The following is a 21939-nucleotide window of genomic DNA, read 5'->3' on the forward strand; positions in this document are numbered from 1 at the left end:
CTTGGATTTCCCATGCATCATAATCATTTCCATTCATCCTCAAGATTCTAGCATGTTGCCATGAGATACCATAACTTGGCTGCTTAAAAACCATAAAAGTATTAGATTTCAGGGGTGCCTGGGTGGCTCAGTCATTTAAGTATCTGACTCTTGGTTTCAGCTCCGGTCATGATCTCAGGGTTGTGAGATCCAGCCCTGCATTGCTTGGACATGAGGCTGCTTAAGATTCTCTCTCTCCCTCTCCCTCTGTTCCTCTCCAACCCCCTTCTAAAAAAAACATTAGATTTCACAGAATGAACTGAACATATAACCTCTCTTCCTCCTTCACTCAGTTTCTCTTGAATATAAATATGTATATATATCACATATATATATTATACATGTCACATATATATATCATATATATATGTGTGTGTGTGTGTGAATCACACACCTACACAGAATATTTACCTCCGCATAGTCCACTATGGCAACCCTGCCCCCTTTGGGCACCCATCCCCACTCCCAGGGACTATCCAACTCTTAGGATCCCAAGGGAATATTTCTCACTCCGGGATGGGAGGCAGTTGGATTTTGCTGCTTTGAAAAATGCATAGCATTGGAATAGACTGTAGTCTTTCTCTTCATGGTCACCAACTATAGTTCAAAGAGAGTGTAGACACACACACACACACACACACACACACACACACACACACCATTAGAGCCAATCCAATTTCTCTTTTCCCAGCTCTGCAGTAAGTAAAATAAACGAGGTTATAAAAGAAGAAACTCTTCAAAAATGTAAATATCAGGAAAGATAAAGAAGGCTGAGAATCATTTCAGATTAAAAGATAAACTGGAGGGGTGCCTGGGTGGTTCAGTTGACTGAGTATCTGGCTCAAGTCACTATCTCAGGGTCCTGAGATTGAGCCCTGCATCAGGCTCTATGCTGAGCGTGAAGCCTGCTTGAGATTCTCTCTTTCCCTCTCCCTCTGCCTCTCCCCATCCCACACTTGTGTGAACACTTGCATGCTCTCACTCTCTCCGTCTCTCAAGAAAAAAACAAACTGGAGAAACAAGACACTTAAAATACCCAATCCTGGCTAGGATCCTGGATCAGGAAAGAAATTGCTATAAAAGGACATTATTGGAACAATAGATAAAATCTGAATAGGATTATATGTGAATAGTTTTGTATCAATGTTGAATCTTCTGAATTTTATAAGATGATATCTTGTTTATGAAAGAAAATGTCCTTGTTCCTAGGAAATACACACTGAGGGATTTTAGGGATAAAGAGGCCTGATATGTGCAAACTGCTCTGAAATGGTTCAGAGAAACGCACAGAGACACAGATACACATGAGGAAAGGAGGGAAGGGGATAAAGTGACAAAGCAAAGATGAAGCAAATGCAGCCAGATGGCAGCAATGGGTGAATCTGGGTGATGGTAAACTGGAGCCCTTTGTACAATTCTTGCAATTCTTCTCTAAGTTTGAAATTATCTCAAACCAAAACTTTCAAAAAAACAAGAATGTAAAAAATATGATTTTAATATGGATTTATCTCCAAGATATATTACTGGTGAGCCAAAAAAGCAAGGTTCTGAAGAGTCCATCTACGGCGTGCACCCCGTTTATTTCCAAATGTATTTATGTTAATGTTCCACAAAAACATTAAGAAAGATCATTCTTTGATGCCTGTATGAGGGATCCTGGCAACTAGAGGTGCTAGTCTTACAGCTATTTTATATTTGTGGTCTATTTACAAAGGGGCTTCATGAAGTCCCCTCAGTGGTGATTCTGCTCAGTCAGTGAACTTCTCCCAAATACTTCAGTTCTTCTTCATCAGTAGAGTCTTGCTAAAATTTCATTTTATGATTGATGCTCATCAGTAAAAACAGGACTCATATTCATATGTTGATATTATATCCAGGGACCTTTCTAAACTCAAATTCTAATTTTTATAAAGATTCTTTGGATTTTCTACACACATTCAACTCATCTGCAAAAAAAAAATCACTTATTATTTTCCTTTCCAATCCTTATGCTTTTTATTTCTTACCCCTTGAACTAGTTAGCACCTCCAGTAAAATGTTGAACAGAAGTGAGGATAGTAGTCTTCCTAGCTCATTCCTGAACTAAGAGGGAAAGCTTTGAATAATTCACCAGTAAGGCACACCTGGGTGGCTCAGTGGTTGAGCATCTCCCTTCAGCTCAGGGTGTGATCCTGGGGTCCTGGGATCCTGGGATTGAGTCCCACATCTGGCTCCCCACAGGGAGGCTGCTTCTCCCTCTGCCTGTGTCTCTGCCTCTCTCTGTGTGTCCCTCATGAATAAATAAATAAAATCTTTTTGTAAACAAAATTCTCCAGTAAGTATGATGTTTGCTAAAGGCATAGTTTTGTTGTTGTTGTTGTTGCTATTCTTGAGGGGGGAGGGGCAGAGAGAGTGAAGGGGGGAGAGGCAGAGAGAGAAAGAATTTTAAGCAGGCTCCACACACATAGCACAGAGCCTGATGTGTAGGTTGAGATCACGACCTGAATGGAAAGCACAAGTTGAGGGGATCCCTGAGTGGCTCAGCGGTTTAGTGCCTGCCTTTGGCCCAGGGCGCGATCCTAGAGTCCCAGGATTGAGTCCCTCTCCAGCTCCCTGCATGGAGCCTGCTTCTCCCTCTGCCTAAGTCTCTGCCTCTCTCTCTCTCTCATAAATAAATAAATTAATTAATTAATTAATTAATTAATTAAATAAAAAGAAATCACAGGGATCCCTGGGTGGCGCAGCGGTTTGGCGCCTGCCTTTGGCCCAGGGTGCGATCCTGGAGACCTGGGATCGAATCCCACATTGGGCTCCTGGTGCATGGAGCCTGCTTCTCCCTCTGCCTGTGTCTCTGCCTCTCTCTCTCTCTCTCTCTCTCTCTCTCTCTCTGTGACTATCATAATTTTTAAAAAAATTTAAAAAAAAAAAGAAATCACAAGTTGAACACTTAGCCGATTGAGCCACCCAGGGGCCCCTAAAGGCATAGTTTTTGTTCCTTGTGTTTCTTTTTTAAAGATCGTATTTATTTATTCATGAGAGACACAGAGAGAGAGAGAGAGGGAGAGAGAGAGGCAGACACACAGGCAGAGGGAGAAGCAGGCTCCATGCAAGGGGCCGGAGCCCGACGTGGGACTTGATCCTGGGTCTCCAGAATCACACCCTGGGCTGAAGGCAGCGCTAAACCACTGAGCCACCCAGGTTGCCCCAAACGGTGATTTTCTAATGCCATTATTTCACCTACGTTCATCAACTGGTAACCTATAAAGACAAGTTTTTTTCTTTTCCTTATTTGTTTATTCTTCGAATCAGTGTGGATTCATGAATTCCTACTTTATTCAATGGATTACAATGTTATCATCATTTATTTTTGATATAAAAATTGTCTCCAGATTAGCCAGCAGAGGGCTCTTCAAGATGTTTTCTGCACCTGTTTGAATGTCTCCATCATTCCTTGAACACTTCCCTACTTTTGGCGCAGTAAGATCTTCTAGACATACCTGCCCCAGTCCTGAAGTTAGTCATTTCTCTAAGAGCCCTGGTTCCTTTTGGAGAATAGTATTTAGAAGCCGAGATCTAGAAGCTAGATGTACTCATGCTATTACAGTGTCACAGCTTCGTTATCTTCTGTATGTTTCCGTATCTGATCAACCCCCTGCTGCCCTCCTGCTGCCCCCGCTCCCCGCACACTCCATTACATTCCACACACCTCATGTTTATCCTCCTTCTCTGACACCTCACACCAGGTCATTGCTGCTCAGCGACAATCCAAGGCCCGTCTAAATTGGTCTCAAATAATTAATGTCTTTTAAACCAAATTGTGAATGGATAAAGGAAGAAAGGAATCTGGTTATTTTTTTGCTTCTTTCGTTGGGATTACCTTTTAAAAACTCCCCTCCCCACAGACTCTTGTCTAGAAGCTGTACATCATTTTAATATTCTTGGATTGTTCCCTATAAATATTTCAACAAATATACAAGTAGCCCTTGTTATCTTAATCTATTTGGGTTCAAAGTTTGAATGGCAAGGGATATCATTATTATCCCAGCCTATTTGGTTTTTAAGCTCTAGATGGCTTATAATGAACTTGTGTGAAAATTTATTTAGTTCCTTGAGATCACATAGTGAGACAGGATAGAAAGGGTTACCCATAGGTAAAAGTACTTTTTGGTCAGTTAATATCTGTAACTTCACCCAAATAGATGAGACTGTTAGTGTCTTTAAGTACCATCTTTCCCTGAATCGTCTTTTATTTTATTTACTTATTTTTTAATTTATTCATGAGAAACACACAGAGGCAGAGACATAGGCAGAGGGAGGAGCAGGTTTCCCACAGGGAGCCTGATGTGGGACTCGATCCCAGAATCCCAGGATCATGCCCTGAGCCAAAGGCAGACGCTCAGCCACTGAGCCACTGAGGCATCCCCTAAATCTTCTTCTAATATTTAAAAATGTTTTATTCTAGTTTACTTTTAAATTTTATACAACTTAAATTTGCAAGAAAGTATTTTATGAATATTGCTTGCCGCTTTTATCTCAAGTCTTCCTATTTAGATCCTATCCTTCTTTTTGCTTGAGTATATCCTTGATTGACATTTTCCAAGAAAATGATGAACTTTCTGGGAATGACATCACATGGCTGGGTTCAAAGTCTTCCCTTTCTCCTAATAATGTTGCTTTCTTGCCTCGTGGATACGTGAGGACAGGTGAGAGTTCTTTTGTTAATCTGCTTTTTTTTTCCCTTTGTAAACTTTTTTTTTTTGTAAACTTATTTTTTGCTATGTATTTATAGAGTTACCAAACTGTGACATGAAGTACATACTTTATTTCCTCATTTCTAGGTCTTGCACCTGGAACTCCTACTAAATAGTTGTTGCATCTTTTTCATTAATCCAGAAAATATTTATTATGTATCTACTTCAAGTTAATCACTGTGTTAGATGCTTAATAGTGAATAAAATACAAATCTTTACCTTCGTATAGCTTTCAATCTATTGATCACTTGGATTTATTCTGTGCTTTCAACTCTTATTTTCCATTGTTTTGACTCCCTTACATGTGTTATGATTGAGCACTTATGATTACTTTATTTGAATTATCTTGATGTTTTAGCTTTACATTTGTGCTCAACGCTACTTTTTACATCCCTTTTTCTAATTTCATTCTTAGAGTGAATCTTTTATTTATTTATTTATTTTAGATTTTATTTATTTATCCATGAGAGACACACAGAGAGAGAGGCAGAGACAAAGGCAGAGGGAGAAGCAGGCTCCTTGCAGGGAGCCCAATGTGGGACTAGATCCTGAGACTCCAGGATCACGCCCTGAGCGGAAGGCAGATGCTCAACCACTGAGCCACCCAGGTGTCTTTCTTAAAGTGCATCTAAAAAGTGCCTTCAAAAGATGAAAATGGAACAGACTTAAGCACTTCTATGCAAATGATACACATCCACATATCTCAAAAGCATGTGCTCATATTCCAACCATACTTTGCTTAACAGAAGAGGCTACAAGATAAGTTCTTTGTAAGGGAAAAATTATTCTCAGAATGTTCTGTTCTCCATCACGTACTCCTCTCTTCACTGGAATTCCTAAGGAAAGGCAGCATGAACAAATCCATTACTTGAGTACCTTTATGTGCTGAGTACGTAACTCTCTGCACCTTCACAACAATGTGAGATCAGAATTATCAGAGAGGCTTGCTCAATTGGCTGGTTATTCATGGAATAAGAGGAAGAGCAAGAATGGGAGTTCAAGTCTGTCCAGTTTCACTTTGCATTAGTGTATATATACACAGTAGCTACAGAGTCGAAAGGCCCTTAAATGTACGACTTATCAGTTCAACATTCTTATTGACAGATAATATTCTATAATATGGATTTATCATATTTCACTTTTGGGTATTATTTTTGTTTATTATAAAAAATGCTGTTATGAACATTCATGCACAAGGTTTTGTGTAGACATATTTTCATTTTCTTGTGTATACACTTGGGGGAAAATTGTTGTCATATGGTAACTCTTAATATTTAACCTTTTGAGAAACTGCCAGACTGTTTATCAAAGTTGTAACACTACTTAAATGTCCACCTGCAATATATGAGCATTCGAATTTCTCCATATCCTTGCCAACACCTATCATATCTTTATTCTAGCCATCCTAGTGAGTGTGAAGTGGCAGTTCATTGTAGGTTTTCTTTTTTTTTTTTTTTTTTAAGATTTTAGTTATTTATTCATGAGAGACACAGAGAGAGAGACGGAGACACAAGCAGAGGGAGAAGCAGGCTCCTGATGTGGGACTCGATCCCTGGACTGAGGATCACGCCCTGAACCAAAGGCAGACGCTCAACCGCTGAGCCGCCTAGGCACCCCATTGTAGTTTTGATTTTAATTTCCCCAATGGCTAATGATGTAGACTCTTTTCATGTGTTTATTGAGCACTCATATGTTTTTGGAGAAATGTCTGTTCACATCCTTTGCCCAGTTTTAAATTGGGATGTCTCTTCATTATTTAGTTAAGCTCTTTATAAAGTCCTTTATCAGATATATTACTTGCAAAAATTTTCTCCCAGGGGATCCCTGGGTGGCTCAGCAGTTTAGCGCCTGCCTTTGGCCTGGGGCGCGATCCTGGGGTCCCGGGATCGAGTCCTGCGTTGGGCTCCCGGCATGGAGCCTGCTTCTCCCTCTGCCTGTGTCTCTGCCTCTCTCTCTCTCCCCCTCTATGTCTATCATAAATAAATAAATAAAAAATAAATCTTTAAAAAAATTTTTTTTCTCCCAACCTATGAGGTGTCTCTTCATTGTTAATAGTGTAAAGCACAAAATTTTTAATCTTGATGAAGTTCAACTTTACTGTTTCTTTGGTTACTTTTGCTGTTGATGTCATATCTAAGAAACTATGGTCTATTCCAAGGATACAAAGGTTTACTCCTAGATTTTCTTCTAAGAGTATTAGTATTATCATTTTTTTTTTAGTATTATCATTTTGGCTCTTATATTTGTTTTCACTTCATTTCAAGTTAATTTTTGTATATGGTGGGAGTCAGGTGGCTCAACTTCATTCTTTTGTATCTAGTTGTTCCAGTACAATTTATTGAAAAGAGTATTATTTCCCCATTGAGTAGTTTTGGTACCCTTGTGAAAAATCAGCTTACCATAAATTATCGATTCATATATTGTAACACATTGTCTTGATTACTGTAGCTGTCTGTGGGGATGAGGGTTTTTTTTTTTTTTTTTTAAGATTTTATTTATTCATTCATGAAAGACACAGAGAGGCAGAGACATATGCAGAGGGAGAAGCAGGCTCCATGAAGGAAGCCTGACGCGGGATTCAATCCCAAGGACTCCAGGATCACGCCCTGAGCCAAAGGCAGACGCTCAACCACTGCCACTCAGGCATCCCAACTGTGGATATTCTTATTTAAAATAACCAAATTGGACAAGTGGTAGTTTCCCAAAGATTAACTGTAGTACAGAATCTGAAATCTCATCATCTTTTCATACTCTGGTACACCTTTCACACATGCATCACTTTATAATATCATGTACACGTCATTTGGAAAAAACTGGTTATGCAGATTTCCAAACATTAACGTATTTTATGATATATTATCAAAAATAACCGTTGTTAAATCAATACTGATTTCTTTAGAAAAGTATTGAGAAGCTGTTATGTTATTGGTGTTAATAGGCAAGTGTTCCCCAAATTCAACTTTTCTCTTAAAATCTCAAATTTTAGCATTAACAAGTATTATTACTCTTCAGTCAAATCCTCAAGTTTGAATAACCCTGGTTTGTCCGCTAGTCACTCTTTCAAAACAGAAATGATGTACAATGAAAAAAGTGACACATTTTCACATTAGGTGCTTTTCCTTGAACACAGTCATTGCACTTCACTATGTAGCAAGTTTTATGTGTTTGTATTTCTCATTTTGTTCCACAGATATTAAAGACCTGTATCCAAGGGTCAAGATTTATTAAAAATTATTACATCAAAGACATTTTATCTACTTTTAAAAGATTATTTTTAATTAATCCCTACACCCAACATGGGGCTTGACTTCACAACTCCTTAAGAGTCACATGCTCCACAGACTGAGCCAGCCAGGCCCCCGGATCAGACATTTTAGATGACTTTTTTCTTTTTCTTAAACTGTGGTGAGGGTAAAGAGTATGACTACTAGTACAGTTTGGTGCCACTGCTCTGACTTGTGCCAAGATACCAACAGTTTTACCCATCAAGAATTTTGCCTCATCAGTAAATCTTTCCATATAGTGAAAAAGGCAAATAATATCTTAGAATTATAGAAGTTTTGACTCTGTGGGCTCCCTGACAGTGCCCTGGGGACCCTCAGGGTTGGTGGTCCATTGCACGAATCACTGATCTAATTAATAGATCTAGGTAATGACCATCAAAAAGACAACCAGTGGGATCCCTGGGTGGCGCAGCGGTTTGGCGCCTGCCTTTGGCCCAGGGCGCCATCCTGGAGATCCGGTATCGAATCCCGCGTCGGGCTCCCGGTGCATGGAGCCTGCTTCTCCCTCTGCCTGTGTCTCTGCCTCTCTCTCTCTGTGACTATCATAAATAAATAAAAATGTAAAAAAAAAAATTAAAAAAAAAAAAAGACAACCAGCACCATGTTTCCTAATGGAAGTATACACCACCATCGAGGTACATATTCTTGACAAAAATTCAATCTTGAATTTGACCAAGACTCTAAACCTAATAGTTTATGGCATATTCAAGAAACAGAAACATGTAAAATGGCACATAAGGGAAATAATCAGCAAAACCCTGAATGTGGGAAACTTTTTAGAACGAATGATTGGGTTCTTTAAAAAATAAACTAGGTGGTGGTGGTGGGCAAATGCCAGAAGACTGTATATTGAAACTTTATTTTTATTTTTTATTTTTTAAATTTTTTTTTATTTTATTTTACTTATTAATGATAGGCACACAGTGAGAGAGAGAGAGGGGCAGAGACACAGGCAGAGGGAGAAGCAGGCTCCATGCACCGGGAGCCCGATGTGGGATTTGATTCCCGGTCTCCAGGATTGCACCCTGGGCCAAAGGCAGGCACTAAACTGCTGCACCACCCAGGGATCCCTGAAACTTTAAAGACAAGTTAAGCAACTGCAATGTGTAATAAATCTCAACTGGGTCCTGACTGAACCAAATTGTAAAAAAAATTTTTTTGAGAATGACATTTTCTGATAATAAACTTAGTTTCTTAGGTGTGACTATATCACAGTTCTTAGATTTTAGAAACACATACTAAGGCATTTTTATTAAAATGCCTTAGATATGATAAGATGATAGAAAAGTTCCATTGATGCAGATTGCATAGAAATCCTGAGAAAAAGAGTAAAGGAGAGAGCTAAGTGTTGGGTGGGGCAGCACATGAAAGCACTGATTGGTGCTATTTATGGTGAACACCCATGACCACCAGGGCAGAATCATGGACCCCAGTTAGCAACTCTGCTTTGAGGAATTTCCAAAGAGTTCAGAAGAAAAACGATTTCAAAGGTTCAAAACCATACCTTGAGATTTTACGTAAGAAAAAGCTCGCTAATAGATCTGCCCTACGACCCAGCAATTGCACTGTTGGGGATTTACCCCAAAGATACAGATGCAATGAAACCCAGGTACACCTGCACCCCGATGTTTATAGCAGCAATGTCCATAATAGCCAAACTGTGGAAGGAGCCTCGGTGCCCATTGAAAGATGAATGGATAAAGATGTGCTTTATGTATACAATGGAATATTCCTCAGCCATTAGAAACGACAAATACCCACCATTTGCTTCGACGTGGATGGAACTGGAGGGTATTATGCTGAGTGAAGTAAGTCAATCGGAGGACAAACATTATATGTTCTCATTCATTTGGGGAATATAAATAATAGTGAAAGGGAATAGAAGGGAAGGGAGAAGAAATGGGTAGGAAGTATCAGAAAGGAAGACAGAACATAAAGACTCCTAACTCTGGGAAACGAACTAGGGGTGGTGGAAGGGGAGGAGGGCAGGGGGTGGGGGTGAATGGGTGACGGGCACTGAGGGGGGCACTTGACGGGATGAGTACTGGGTGTTATTCTATATGTTGGCAAATTGAACACCAATAAAAAATAAATTTATTATTAAAAAAAGAAAAAGCTCGCTAATGGTCTAATATTAGAATTATTCTGTGGTACTTCAACACATATTTATTGAGCATCTGTATTCTATGCTACATATGCCAGTAAAGCACTAGGGGAAATACAAAAATAAGTAAGACAGCTCTCAGTTGGTAACAGAGACCAAGTTTTCAGAGACACACAGTGGTTGAGAGGTTTCACTCCAGTAATTACTGAGCATTTAATTGCTAGTTGTGAAAGATCTGAGGGTCAACTTTAGATACTTTGTGTGAAATCTAGGTAGGAAACGAAAGCAGATCAAGTAAATAAGGAGGATCACAAAAATCCCTGCCCCTAGATTCATCCTTTTTTTTTTTTCAAGTAATTACTTGAGCTGAATGACAGGTGACTATTTGTTGGGTACTCTTGCCTTGATTGTCCACTTAGACAAAGACTGTATCACTATCATTTATCTTTCTCAAGAGAAAGTTTGGTATTGCAGTAAACATGGTTTTTTACTGGTGTGCCTATCACAAGCCATGTGCCTATGCAAGGTGTTCGGTGTTACAGTAGTGAAAAATCTGAAGGGGCCTTTCCTCTAATGGGGGAAAAAGATTTAAAATCTTCACCTTATGTTCCGATAAAACCAACATGTATTACTTTTAAAATAATGATGGCTCATATCACCAGACTGAGGAAGGCATATTATCAGAGAACATCTGCAGATGTTTTAAGAAGTAATTTGGTAAAGAGATAGAGCTTTGTTCTCAGTAGGATGAGACTGAGAAGAAAATATTAAAGAGATTAAGCAAATGACATTTTTGGACTAGAGTAATAATGATGAAATTCAGTAACCTAAAGAAAGATCACAGTTCTTTGGAATGAGAAATGTGGTTTTCAGATAGACTGTTACTTTCCAGAATTAGCAAAGAAAAGTTATGGAGATTTATTTCAGAAAAGCAACCAGGAACTGATACAGAAACCAATCATCATTATCCTTGAAAGTCAATATAGCATGAGGCTCAGGAGACTACACAAAAGCGAGTCTTCCTGGATTTGAATCCTAGAGCTGCTATAATTATAAGAATAGAGCTGCACTAATTATAAGAATCTTAGGAAAGTTACTTTACCTAAAGCTTTTATTTTCTAATAGAAAATAAGTTTCTGATAATAATAGCTATTTCATAAGACTGTTTTAAGGATTAAATGGGTCAACATATGTAAAGTACTTAAGTAATACCTGGTATATATTAAGTTCACTATTATTATCTAGTGAAAATAATCAACATGAAATTAAACAGTTTTATATTAAACAAAATCCGTATCCCCATATTCTGACATAACAAGAAACAGATTAAAAAAAAGAGAGGAGGTGTCTGGGTGGCTCAGGTCATGATCTCGGGGTCATGGGATCAAGACCCACATTATAAGCTCTGTGCTCAGCAGGGAGGGGAGTCTGCCTGAGATTCTCTTCCTCTGCCCCTGCCCACGCTTGCACACACATGCTCGCTCGCTCTCAAAATAAATAAATCTTGGGGGGTGGGGGGTACAGGGCAGCAGGTGAAAAGGTTATTAGGTGTACAAAATGGTTTATTTAAAAAAACTGACACTGTGAAAACAATTTTTCAGAATGATTCAACTCACTAAACATCTGTAAACAAGAATAAATTTATTTAATTTCTTTTAAAGATTTTATGATATACAAAATGTATATAGTATAATATCTTTAATACACTTTTTCTTTCTCCCCCCCTTTAATATTAAACACTATTTAAACAGCTTATCTCTTCTTGCCTTGTCTGTATCTATGAGATACACTACTGAATACAAGTAAGATTTACACTGCTCCTTCCTAAATAAAAATTAAAATTAGTACCTAGGAAACAAACAAACAAACAAAAAAAATCAAAGCATAAAACTTTAGTAAGATGAAAGCTTTTCTTGTTGAGTATTCAACAATATCTGGGGCAGTTAAATTACATTTTATTGGCATAAAGTTACATTGCAATCTCCCGACATCACATAATGATAATCCAACTCAGTTTCTTAAATAAGTACCACAAACAATACTCATGTTCAGATGTTCCTACACAATTTTAAATATATGAAAGAATTTATGTTTACATTCTGATTTGATATACTGGTCAATAAAATCTTTGGAGAAGTATGTAGCTTCCAGGTTGTCACTAGATATAGATAGGAAAAAAGCACTTTAACTCTTTTTACAAGGTAACTTCTCTTGAATAGCAAGTTAAGTTTCTCCTCTGATATATTTAGGTTATACCAGTCTACCATGGCTTTCTTCTACTTAACAAGGACTTGATAAAACAATGTTTAAAAAAAAAAAAACCAACACACTAATACTTTTGCACAATTTGGGCTCTATTTAACAAAAAAAACTAGCTCCATCCTTAAATATGAAGCCTAATCCTGATTCATAAGTCCCTCTTAGAAAATGGTTTTCAGCTCAGGGCTCTTGTATCCCTATGGATCTAGAATAACAAGTCACCTCCTTTCCCATGGCCAACAAGCATCTAGCTGGGAACTAGTGACATCATCACTGAACACACTAAAACACACTGAGGAAGACGTCCACCATTTAACCAAAAGGCTGAGTGATTTCTTCATTTCACTAGCTGAACGGCAGTAAACCAGCTGCCAATAAAATCTGCACAGACACTTAACTTTGGTTAATGGTATTGCACCACATAAGCGAGGGTATCACCCTCATCAGAACAAAGTCAAATGAAATCTTCTGCTAAAAAGAGCCCTTTAAAAAGTTATAAATACTAATTTTCCTTTACCTTTAAAGTTTAACAGCTGCCAGCTGTATCCTATAGGGAGTTCCTGACTGACTACTTTAAACAGGCCAAAAGAATATTGACCTTTTAACTGTGCCAGAATTAGCATATTCATTTGCACACACTTTTCTCTATTACCAATTTCCTCCTGAAGGAAAAATGACAAGGTAACATTTTTGTTAGGTGCAGGCTAAATCAATGATTCGGTAATATTATAACATCAGACGAATAGAATTTGTTGATTCTGATTCTTTGGTGGAATTTCCAGGCTGAAGAGTCAAATCTGAAGGCTCATCCTGAGGAAATATAATTTTATCAGGTGTATAGTCATTCCTCTTCAGATCTATATTCATAACCACAAAAAAAAGAGGAAAGGAAAAACAGTCAATATTTCATAGAAATGAAAAATTAAGAACATTTTCTAAATCAATTTTCTTCTAAAGTCTCAAATTTACATACATAAAAATGAAATCATTTATTCATTGAAAAGTAAGTATTATGTTCTGACCATAAGTCAGTAACTCATGTAAGAGTAGAAAGAGCAATAAGCAAGTCAGATAAGGTCCTTGCTCTCATGGAGCTTATATTCTTCTGGATGAAAAAACACAAATAGAAAATTAACAGAATTGTGTAGTAATAAAGTGCTTTGAAGCAAACAGTATGATGAGGGCCAGATAGGAGATGGTATGTAAGCAGATTCTTTTAGACAAGGCTGAGCAGAAGAGGCAAAGGAGGTAATATTTGAGTAGAGACCTGAATGTTGAAAAATGACTCAAAGCTCCAGGAAGTGTGTTCTAGGCAGAGGGAAGATTAACTGAAGACTGTAAAAAGGAAACAGATGTGCCGTTTCCTAAAAATAACAAGAAGACTGCATGCTTGCATGTAGTAACTGATGGAAAGACTATTAGAAAATGGGGTCAAGCAGCAGTTAATGGCCCAGGGTTGTCAAAAATATAGTCAGTGAGCCAAATCTCACCTGCTACCTATTTTTTTTTTTAATTTTTATTTATTTATGATAGTTACAGAGAGAGAGAGAGGCAGAGACACAGGCAGAGGGAGAAGCAGGCTCCATGCACCGGGAGCCCGACGTGGGATTCGATCCCGGGTCTCCAGGATCACGCCCTGGGCCAAAGGCAGGCGCCAAACTGCTGCGCCACTCAGGGATCCCACCTGCTACCTATTTTTGTAAATAGTTTTATCGGAATGAGCCATGCTCATTTGTTTACAGATTGTCTATGTCTATTTCTGTACTACCATGGTAGAGCCAGGTAGCTGTGATATAGGCCATTTGGCCATATTTTACTACCTTGCCTTTTACTATAAAGTTGCTGACCCCTGATCTATGAGATGCAAGCTAAGGTAAGGTAGTAAGCAGAAGGTATCAAGCAGTGTTAAAGGAAGAACATAACCAAATTTAACTGACTATTCTGTCACTTGAAGTCTTGTTAAGGGCATTTGGCAAGAACACAGGAAATGAATGGTGGCAACGAAGATTAAGAGAAATGGACGAATTCTAGGAAGATTTCAGAATCAGAGTGGACAAAATTTGACAGATTGGCTAAGAAAGGTGAGAGAAGAAAAACAGATCAGCTTTTAGGTTTTGAGCCTGCACAACTGGGTAAAAACTTTAATGAGATAGGGAAGTGCAGAGGTGGTAAATGAGACTCCAGAGTTCTGGAATGGACATACTACTTATAAAGATCCACAGTATCCCAGTAGAGATGCAGGAAACTGAGTATACAAACAAGAGTTCAGGAAGCATGAGATGTCTTTAGTTTAAATTTGATACTATCAGTATTTAGATTACATTTATACCTATGGGACAGGATGAAATAATTTTGGGAATTACAGACAACAGTTGCAGAATTGTAAAACAATGCAGTAATATCAAATTTTACTTAAAACTAACCATAGTCCTGCATATATTCTTATACTTCTTTTTATCTCCATATAAAATAAAACCCAGAATATGAACTGTTCATTTTGAGTGGTAGCCTGTATCCAATGATCTAAATACATATTTGCTACTTAACAAGTTAAGTTTTGATAAATTCTGAATTCAAGATTGTGCCACTATGGCCTTAGGGAATGCAAATTAACTTGTAGCTGTATTGTACACGAAGAACAATAGAGAGAAACCCAATTATAATTCAAGTCCCGAAAATGTTGTTAACTTATGGTATAACCATAGATCATCTGACCTCTAATGATATATTTTGGAAAATGACAGATTTGGACTGGATTGCTTTTAGGGTCTCTTTCAAGCTACAAAATCCTGATTATATTAATAATTTTTAAAAATAGATATACTATACTTAAAATATCATTGGATCCAAATGGTATTGTATAATTTATATACAGTATATAATTACATACAACTTATGTTATATAATAACCAAATAAAAATTATATCTGGGCTTCCTATTAAATTCACCACTGCTATGTTCTAGTTCTGGCTAAAATGGACTAAGCATACTCTATCACAGATCACAAGTAAAAACCCTTCACATAAACATAAAGCCACTATCTGAGAGTCCTGAAAAGTAGGAGCAGAAATAATGAGGAAGGGGATCAAAACTTAAGGAATGACTTAGATTGATGGTAAGTTTCCTGTTTTTTTTTTTTTTTTTCACTCTCTTATTTCTAGGTTAGACTTATAGATAGCTTGATCTCAGAAATGTACATGGATAGAAAAAGCTCTAAGATTTTCTAGCCAGAGGATCAGGAAGGAGGACTCTGTGGGATGGAGAGTGTTGAGGGGGAATGCCCTCCTTCTTATTTTTTGCTTTTTGCTCTTCTGGCTATTACCTAAAACAAGCTCCAGTCATGGAGAGGCACTCTTGGGAGTGGTGGCAGCTGAGCAAGAGAAAAACCCTTCTCTGGGACCACAAGAACTAAAAAAATGGGTATCTTTATGATCCAAAAAGTTTTTTTTGTTTTCTTTTTCCTTGCTATTAGCATCAGAAATGGACTCAGTTGAAGGAAATGCATGACAGTACAGGGAGGCCACAATCCTGGGTTTCTAATCAGCATACCCCATCTGTCCCCCACCCTTCCATCCTGCTCAAAAAGAGGCCCATAACAATCACAAATCATGGAACGGAAGAAAATGGAGAGGGATACCTTAAATTTGTGTATGAAATCCCAAGTTCACCCTTGAGTGGTACACATGTGGAAAGATAGCACAGAATAGGCTTCGAGGACTAAACTATGGTGCAGACCTCCACTCAGTCCCCAGACTTGACCATGTTTGACACGTAGTCAAAGAGATCTGAGAAATACTGCAAAGGCTTTGAAAATCAAACTGACATTGGAATCACAGCTACAAAGGTAGACTGGGACTTGTAAATTGAGCTTAACTGAGCTGTCTACTAACACAAACAAAAATTGACACTCTCTAGAGAATTTTTAGTAAAACCCAGAATCTCATAGTATTCAAAATATCCAGGACACATTCTAAAATTACTGGACTCTCAAAGACTCTCAAAGAAAAAGACAAAACATGCCAACCTCAAGATTACTCAGATGGAATCATCAAAGACTTTACAGTGCTACTGTAACCACGCTCTATGAAGCAGGGCAAACAGACCTGAGATGAATGGAAAAACAAGTTTTAAGCAGAGAATCAGTTTAAAAAGAACCAAAAGGAAGTTACAGGACTGAAAAATATGACTGAAGCAACAAATCCAGTGTATGGGCTTAAAAGCATAATGAAGAAATGAAGAATAAGGAAAGAGTGAACTTGATAGATCAACAGAAATTATCCAGTCTAAACAGATAAAAAAATAATTTTAAGGAAATACCCAGAGACTCAAGTCCCTGGGAAATATCAGAAAGTCTAATATTCTTATTATAATGGGAGCTCCAGAAACAAATGAAAAGAGATTGATGCAGAAGAAATATTTGAAGAACAGCTAAAAACTCCCCAAATTTTATAAAAATCATAAATTTGTAAATTCAAGAATCTAAGTAAACCTGAACCAAGATAAACTCAGAGAAAGCTACAACTAGACATATCAGAATCGAACTGCTAAAAACCCAAGTTTTGAAAGGAGCAAGATTATAATGACAAATCACATATAGGGGAAGAACAATTCAAATGACAGTGAAATTTTCATCAAAAGAAACAGAGGCCAAAGACAACAGAACAATTTCTTTTTTTCTTAAAGATTTTATTTATTTATTCATGAGAGAGAGAAAGAGAACCTGCTGGGAACCTGATGTGGGATTCAATCCTGGGATCACATCCTGGACCAAAGGCAGATGCTCAACCACTGAGCCACCCAGGCAGCACAACATTTTCTAAGCCCTGAAAGAAAGTAGTATCAACCTAAAATTCTAGATCCAGGGATCCCTGGGTGGCGCAGCGGTTTGGCGCCTGCCTTTGGCCCGGGGCGCAATCCTGGAGACCCGGGATCGAATCCCACGTCGGGCTCCCGGTGCATGGAGCCTGCTTCTCCCTCTGCCTGTGTCTCTGCCTCTCTCTCTCTCTCTCTCTCCCGGTGCATGGAGCCTGCTTCTCCCTCTGCCTGTGTCTCTGCCTCTCTCTCTCTCTCTCTCTATCATTAAAAAAAAAAAAAAAAAATTCTAGATCCAGTAAAAATATCCTTCAAGCATGAAAACAAAACACACACATGCTTGATAAGAAAAACTAAGAGCAACCACTAAAAAACTAAACAGATACAAAATAGAATACTAAAACAGGGAAGCCTGGGTGGCTCAGCGATCCAGCCCAGGGCATGATCCTGGAGTCCCGGGATCAAGTCCCACATTGGGCTCCCAGCATGGAGCCTGCTTCTCCCTCTGCCTGTGTCTCTGCCTCTCTCTCTCTCTCTCTCTGTCTCTCATGAATAAATAAATAAAATCTTTAAAAAAAAGAATACTAAAACAGATAGCAGCAATGTCCACAACAGCCAAACTGTGGAAGAAGCCTTGGTGTCCGTCGAAAGATGAATGGATAAAGAAGATGTGGTATACATATACAATGGAATATTACTCAGCCATTAGAAATGACGAATATCCACCATTTGCTTCAATGTGGATGGAACTGGAGGGTATTCTGCTGAGTGAATAAGTCAATTGGAGGACAATCATATTATGGTTTCACTTATACAGGAAATATAAAAAATAGTGAAAGGGATTATAGGGAAAGGAGAGAAAGTGAGTGGGAAAAATTAGAGAGGGTGACAAAACATGAGACTCCTAACTCTGGGAAATGAACAAGGGGTAGTGGAAGGGGAGGTGGGCGGGGGATGGGGTGACTGGGTGACATGCACTGAGGGGGGCACTTGATGGGATGAGCACTGGGTGTTATACTATATGTTGGCAAATTGAATTTCAATAAAAAAAAAATAATAATAAAAAAAAATGCAAAAAAAACAGAAGGGGGGCTGGAAACCAAAAATAAACAAAATAAAAAAACAAAAAAATAAGAGTTATCAATCAGAAAACAATAAAACAAGATCTATATCTAACCACATCAATAATTACATTAACTGGGGATGCCTGGGTGGCTCAGTGGTTGAGTGTCTGCCATCGGCTCAAGGTGTGATCCCAGACTCCCAGGATTGAGTCCTGCATCGGGCTCCCTGCATGGACCCTGCTTCTCCTTCTGTCTACGTCTCTGCCTCTCTCTCTCTGTGTCTCTCATGAATAAGTAAATAAAAATAAAATCTTAAAAAAAAATTACATTAAATGTAAAATGTCTGAAACACCAGTTAAAAATGGAAATAGTTAAGTTAAAAAAATAAAATTAATTAAACCTAAAACCCGGGGATCCCTGGGTGGCGCAGTGGTTTGGCGCCTGCCTTTGGCCCAGGGCGCGATCCTGGAGACCCGGGATCGAATCCCACGTCGGGCTCCCTGCATGGAGCCTGCTTCTCCCTCTGCCTGTGTCTCTGCCTCTCTCTCTCTCTCTCTGTGACTATCGTGAATAAATAAAAAAAAAAAAAAAAAAAAAAAAAACCTAAAACCCAACTATAGGCTGTATAGAAGAAACCCATTTTTAAATTTTTTTTATAATAAATTTATTTTTTATTGGTGTTCAATTTACCAACATACAGAATAACACCCAGTGCTCATCCCGTCAAGTGCCCCCCTCAGTGCCCGTCACCCATTCACCCCCACCCCCTGCCCTCCTCCCCTTCCACCACCCCTAGTTCGTTTCCCAGAGTTAGGAGTCTTTATGTTCTGTCTCCCTTTCTGATATTTCCCACACATTTCTTCTCCCTTCCCTTATATTCCCTTTCACTATTATTTATATTCCCCAAATGAATGAGAACATATAATGTTTGTCCTTCTCCAATTGACTTATTTACTTCACTCAGCAGAAACCCATTTTTTTAAAGGAGCCCACATAAATATAACTAACACGTGTAGGCAAAAAAATTGGAAAAGATATCTGATAAAACCATTTATCAAAAATTAGCTGGAGTAGCTATGTTAGTATTAGACAAAACGGATTTCTCAGAACAAGGAGAATTACCATGGTGTTACATAAAAGGAAAAGAATAAATTCACCAAGAATATATAATAACTGTAAATGTGTATGTACCTAATAACAAAATTTCAAAATACATGAAGAAAAAACTGATAGAACTGAAGGTAACAAAGACAAATCCACAACTGCACTTTCAAGACCTCCTTTCTAAGCAATCAACAAGAGCAAGGAGACAAAACCATCAAGAATAAAAAGGTAGTGAACAACACTACCAAAAACTAAAAACCTTCCTTAATTATCATTTACAGAATATTCCATCCAACATTATAATATTCTCTTCAAGTGCATATGCAACATTCACAAACTGTATCCTTTTAAGTTAAGAAAAAATCTTTTAAAATTGAAATCATACAAAGTATGCTCTCTTATAATGGAATGAAAAAAATCAACAACAGATAAATATCTGGAAAATTTACACATAATTGAGTGTTAAGAAAGATGCTGCAAATAATTCCTAGGTCAAAGAGGAAATCTCAAAAGAGAAGAAATATTTTAAAGAAAATAAAACCAAAAGTAAACATATCAAAATTTATGGGATGCAGTCAATGTAATGCTTAAAGAGAAATTTATAGCAGTAAATGTTTTGTTAGAGAAAAAGGTCTCAAATCAATAACCTAAGCTTTTTCCTTAACAAACGAAAAAACAAACTAGATGTGAACCAGCAGAAAGACAGAAAAAATAGAGTAAAACAACGAAAAGCTTGTTCTTTGAAAGTATCGATAAAATTGACACACCGTAGGGGCACTTATGTAGCTCAGTGGTTGAGCTTCTACTTTTGGCTCAGGTCATGATTCTGGGGTCCTAGGATTGAGTCCCACACCAGGCTTCCCTACAGGGAGCCTGCTTCTCCCTCTGCCTATGTCTCTGCCTCTCTCTGTCTCTCTCATGAATAAATAAATAAAATCTTAAAAACAAAAAAATTTACATATTGTAGCCAGAATGACCAAGAAACAAAAAAGACAAATTACTATAATAAGAGAGAAGATTCATCAGAACCCAAACATTAAAAAAGATTAGTATATAAATAATTCTATGTTCATACATTTGACAATATAAATAAAACAAACCAATTCCTTTCAAAGACACAAACTACTAAAAACTTACTCAAAAAAATGGATAACCAATAGTCCTCTATTTAAAAAAATTAAACTTATTTAAAACCATTTCACAAAGAACTTTAGACTGAGATGTTTCATCAGACAATTCTATCAAACATTTAAAACAGGGAGAGCATTAAAAAAAATAAAATAAAATAAAATAAAACAGGGAGAGCATTAATTCTATATAATCTATTCCCCAAAACAGAAGAGGTATGAACACTTCTAACTTCTTTTTAAGGTCTTTATTATCCTGATACCAAAAGAAGGGAAAATGGTACAAGGAAAAACAAATGTAGACAAATGTTATTCATGAACACAGACATAAAAAGCCTCAACAAAATATGAGCAACCTGAGTTCAACTATATTAAAAAAGATAATATTATGACAAAGTAGTTTGTCCTGAATGTATGACTGGTTCAACATTTCAAAAATCGATGTAATACAATGTACTATTAACCTATTAAAGAAGAAATAACAAATAACCATATAAATAGATGCTGAAAAAAATTGACAAAATTAAACACCCATTCAGGGTAAGAATTTTCAGGAAACAAGTAGAAGAAAATTTTCTCAACTTAATAAAATGCATCTACAAAACCCTTACAAGCTGACATCATGTTAATGGTAGAGGACTGACACTTTCCCTTTAAGATTAGGAACAAAGCAGATTTTACTTTCGCTACTCCTATTCAATCTTGTATTGGAATTCCTTGCAAGTGCAAAAAGTCAAGAAAAAGAAATAAAAAGTAAATAGGTTGGAAAGGAAGTAATATAACTGTCTCTACTATCTACACAGAAAATTTCAGGGAGTTTATAAAACAAAACAAAACAAAACTCTTAGAATTGAGTCTAAAAGGTTATAGAACACACAAAAAAACCCCAAAAAACAAACACAAACATTAATGGTATTCTGTACACTAACAATGAATGATTAAAAAGTTAAAAACCATTATTCACATGCTTACTATGTGCTTGGCACTGTTCTAAGTACTTCATAAATACCAACTCATTTAATCTTCAAACAAACAAACAAAACTATACCTCTATAATACAGGTATTTTCTGGAGTATGCAGTCTGGCTCCCAACTCTAGGCTCTTAACTATTACATTACTGGTCATAATCACAGAACTTCAAAAAACCCAGCTCAAGTGTGAATCCCAGGAACTTGTAATCTTTAAAAAGTTCCACAGGAGATGCTGATGCATACCAAAGGGTGAGAACCACTCGTCTTTGCTATAACTTAAGATTCATCATAATTTTATTTCTTTAAATATAAAAATGAAATTACAATTCTGAAAGAATTTATCTGTGGTTCCTGTTCCCTACTTCATGGAATACTCTTTCCCCAACTCTTCCAGGCTAACTTGAAAGTCTATTTAACCCTCAATTTCAGGCAATCTGTTAGTTC

At 37.5% G+C, this 21939-nt stretch overlaps 1 protein-coding gene across 2 annotated transcripts in view; it reads right to left on the bottom strand.

Moving 5' to 3' along the window:
• Positions 1-11781: 11781 nt before the first annotated feature.
• TRPM7 (transient receptor potential cation channel subfamily M member 7) overlaps positions 11782-21939 on the bottom strand; it is a 114409-nt gene continuing 104251 nt past the window's right edge. For both annotated transcript variants that reach the window (XM_077881073.1, XM_077881072.1), the window contains exon 39: positions 11782-13273. In XM_077881073.1, coding sequence (XP_077737199.1) covers positions 13143-13273 — 131 coding nt within the window. In that variant the 3' untranslated portion in view covers positions 11782-13142. The remainder of the gene's footprint in view (positions 13274-21939) is intronic.

This window comes from Canis aureus, chromosome 32, assembly GCF_053574225.1.
Source record: "Canis aureus isolate CA01 chromosome 32, VMU_Caureus_v.1.0, whole genome shotgun sequence".
In the NCBI taxonomy this organism is placed as follows: Eukaryota; Metazoa; Chordata; class Mammalia; order Carnivora; family Canidae; genus Canis; species Canis aureus.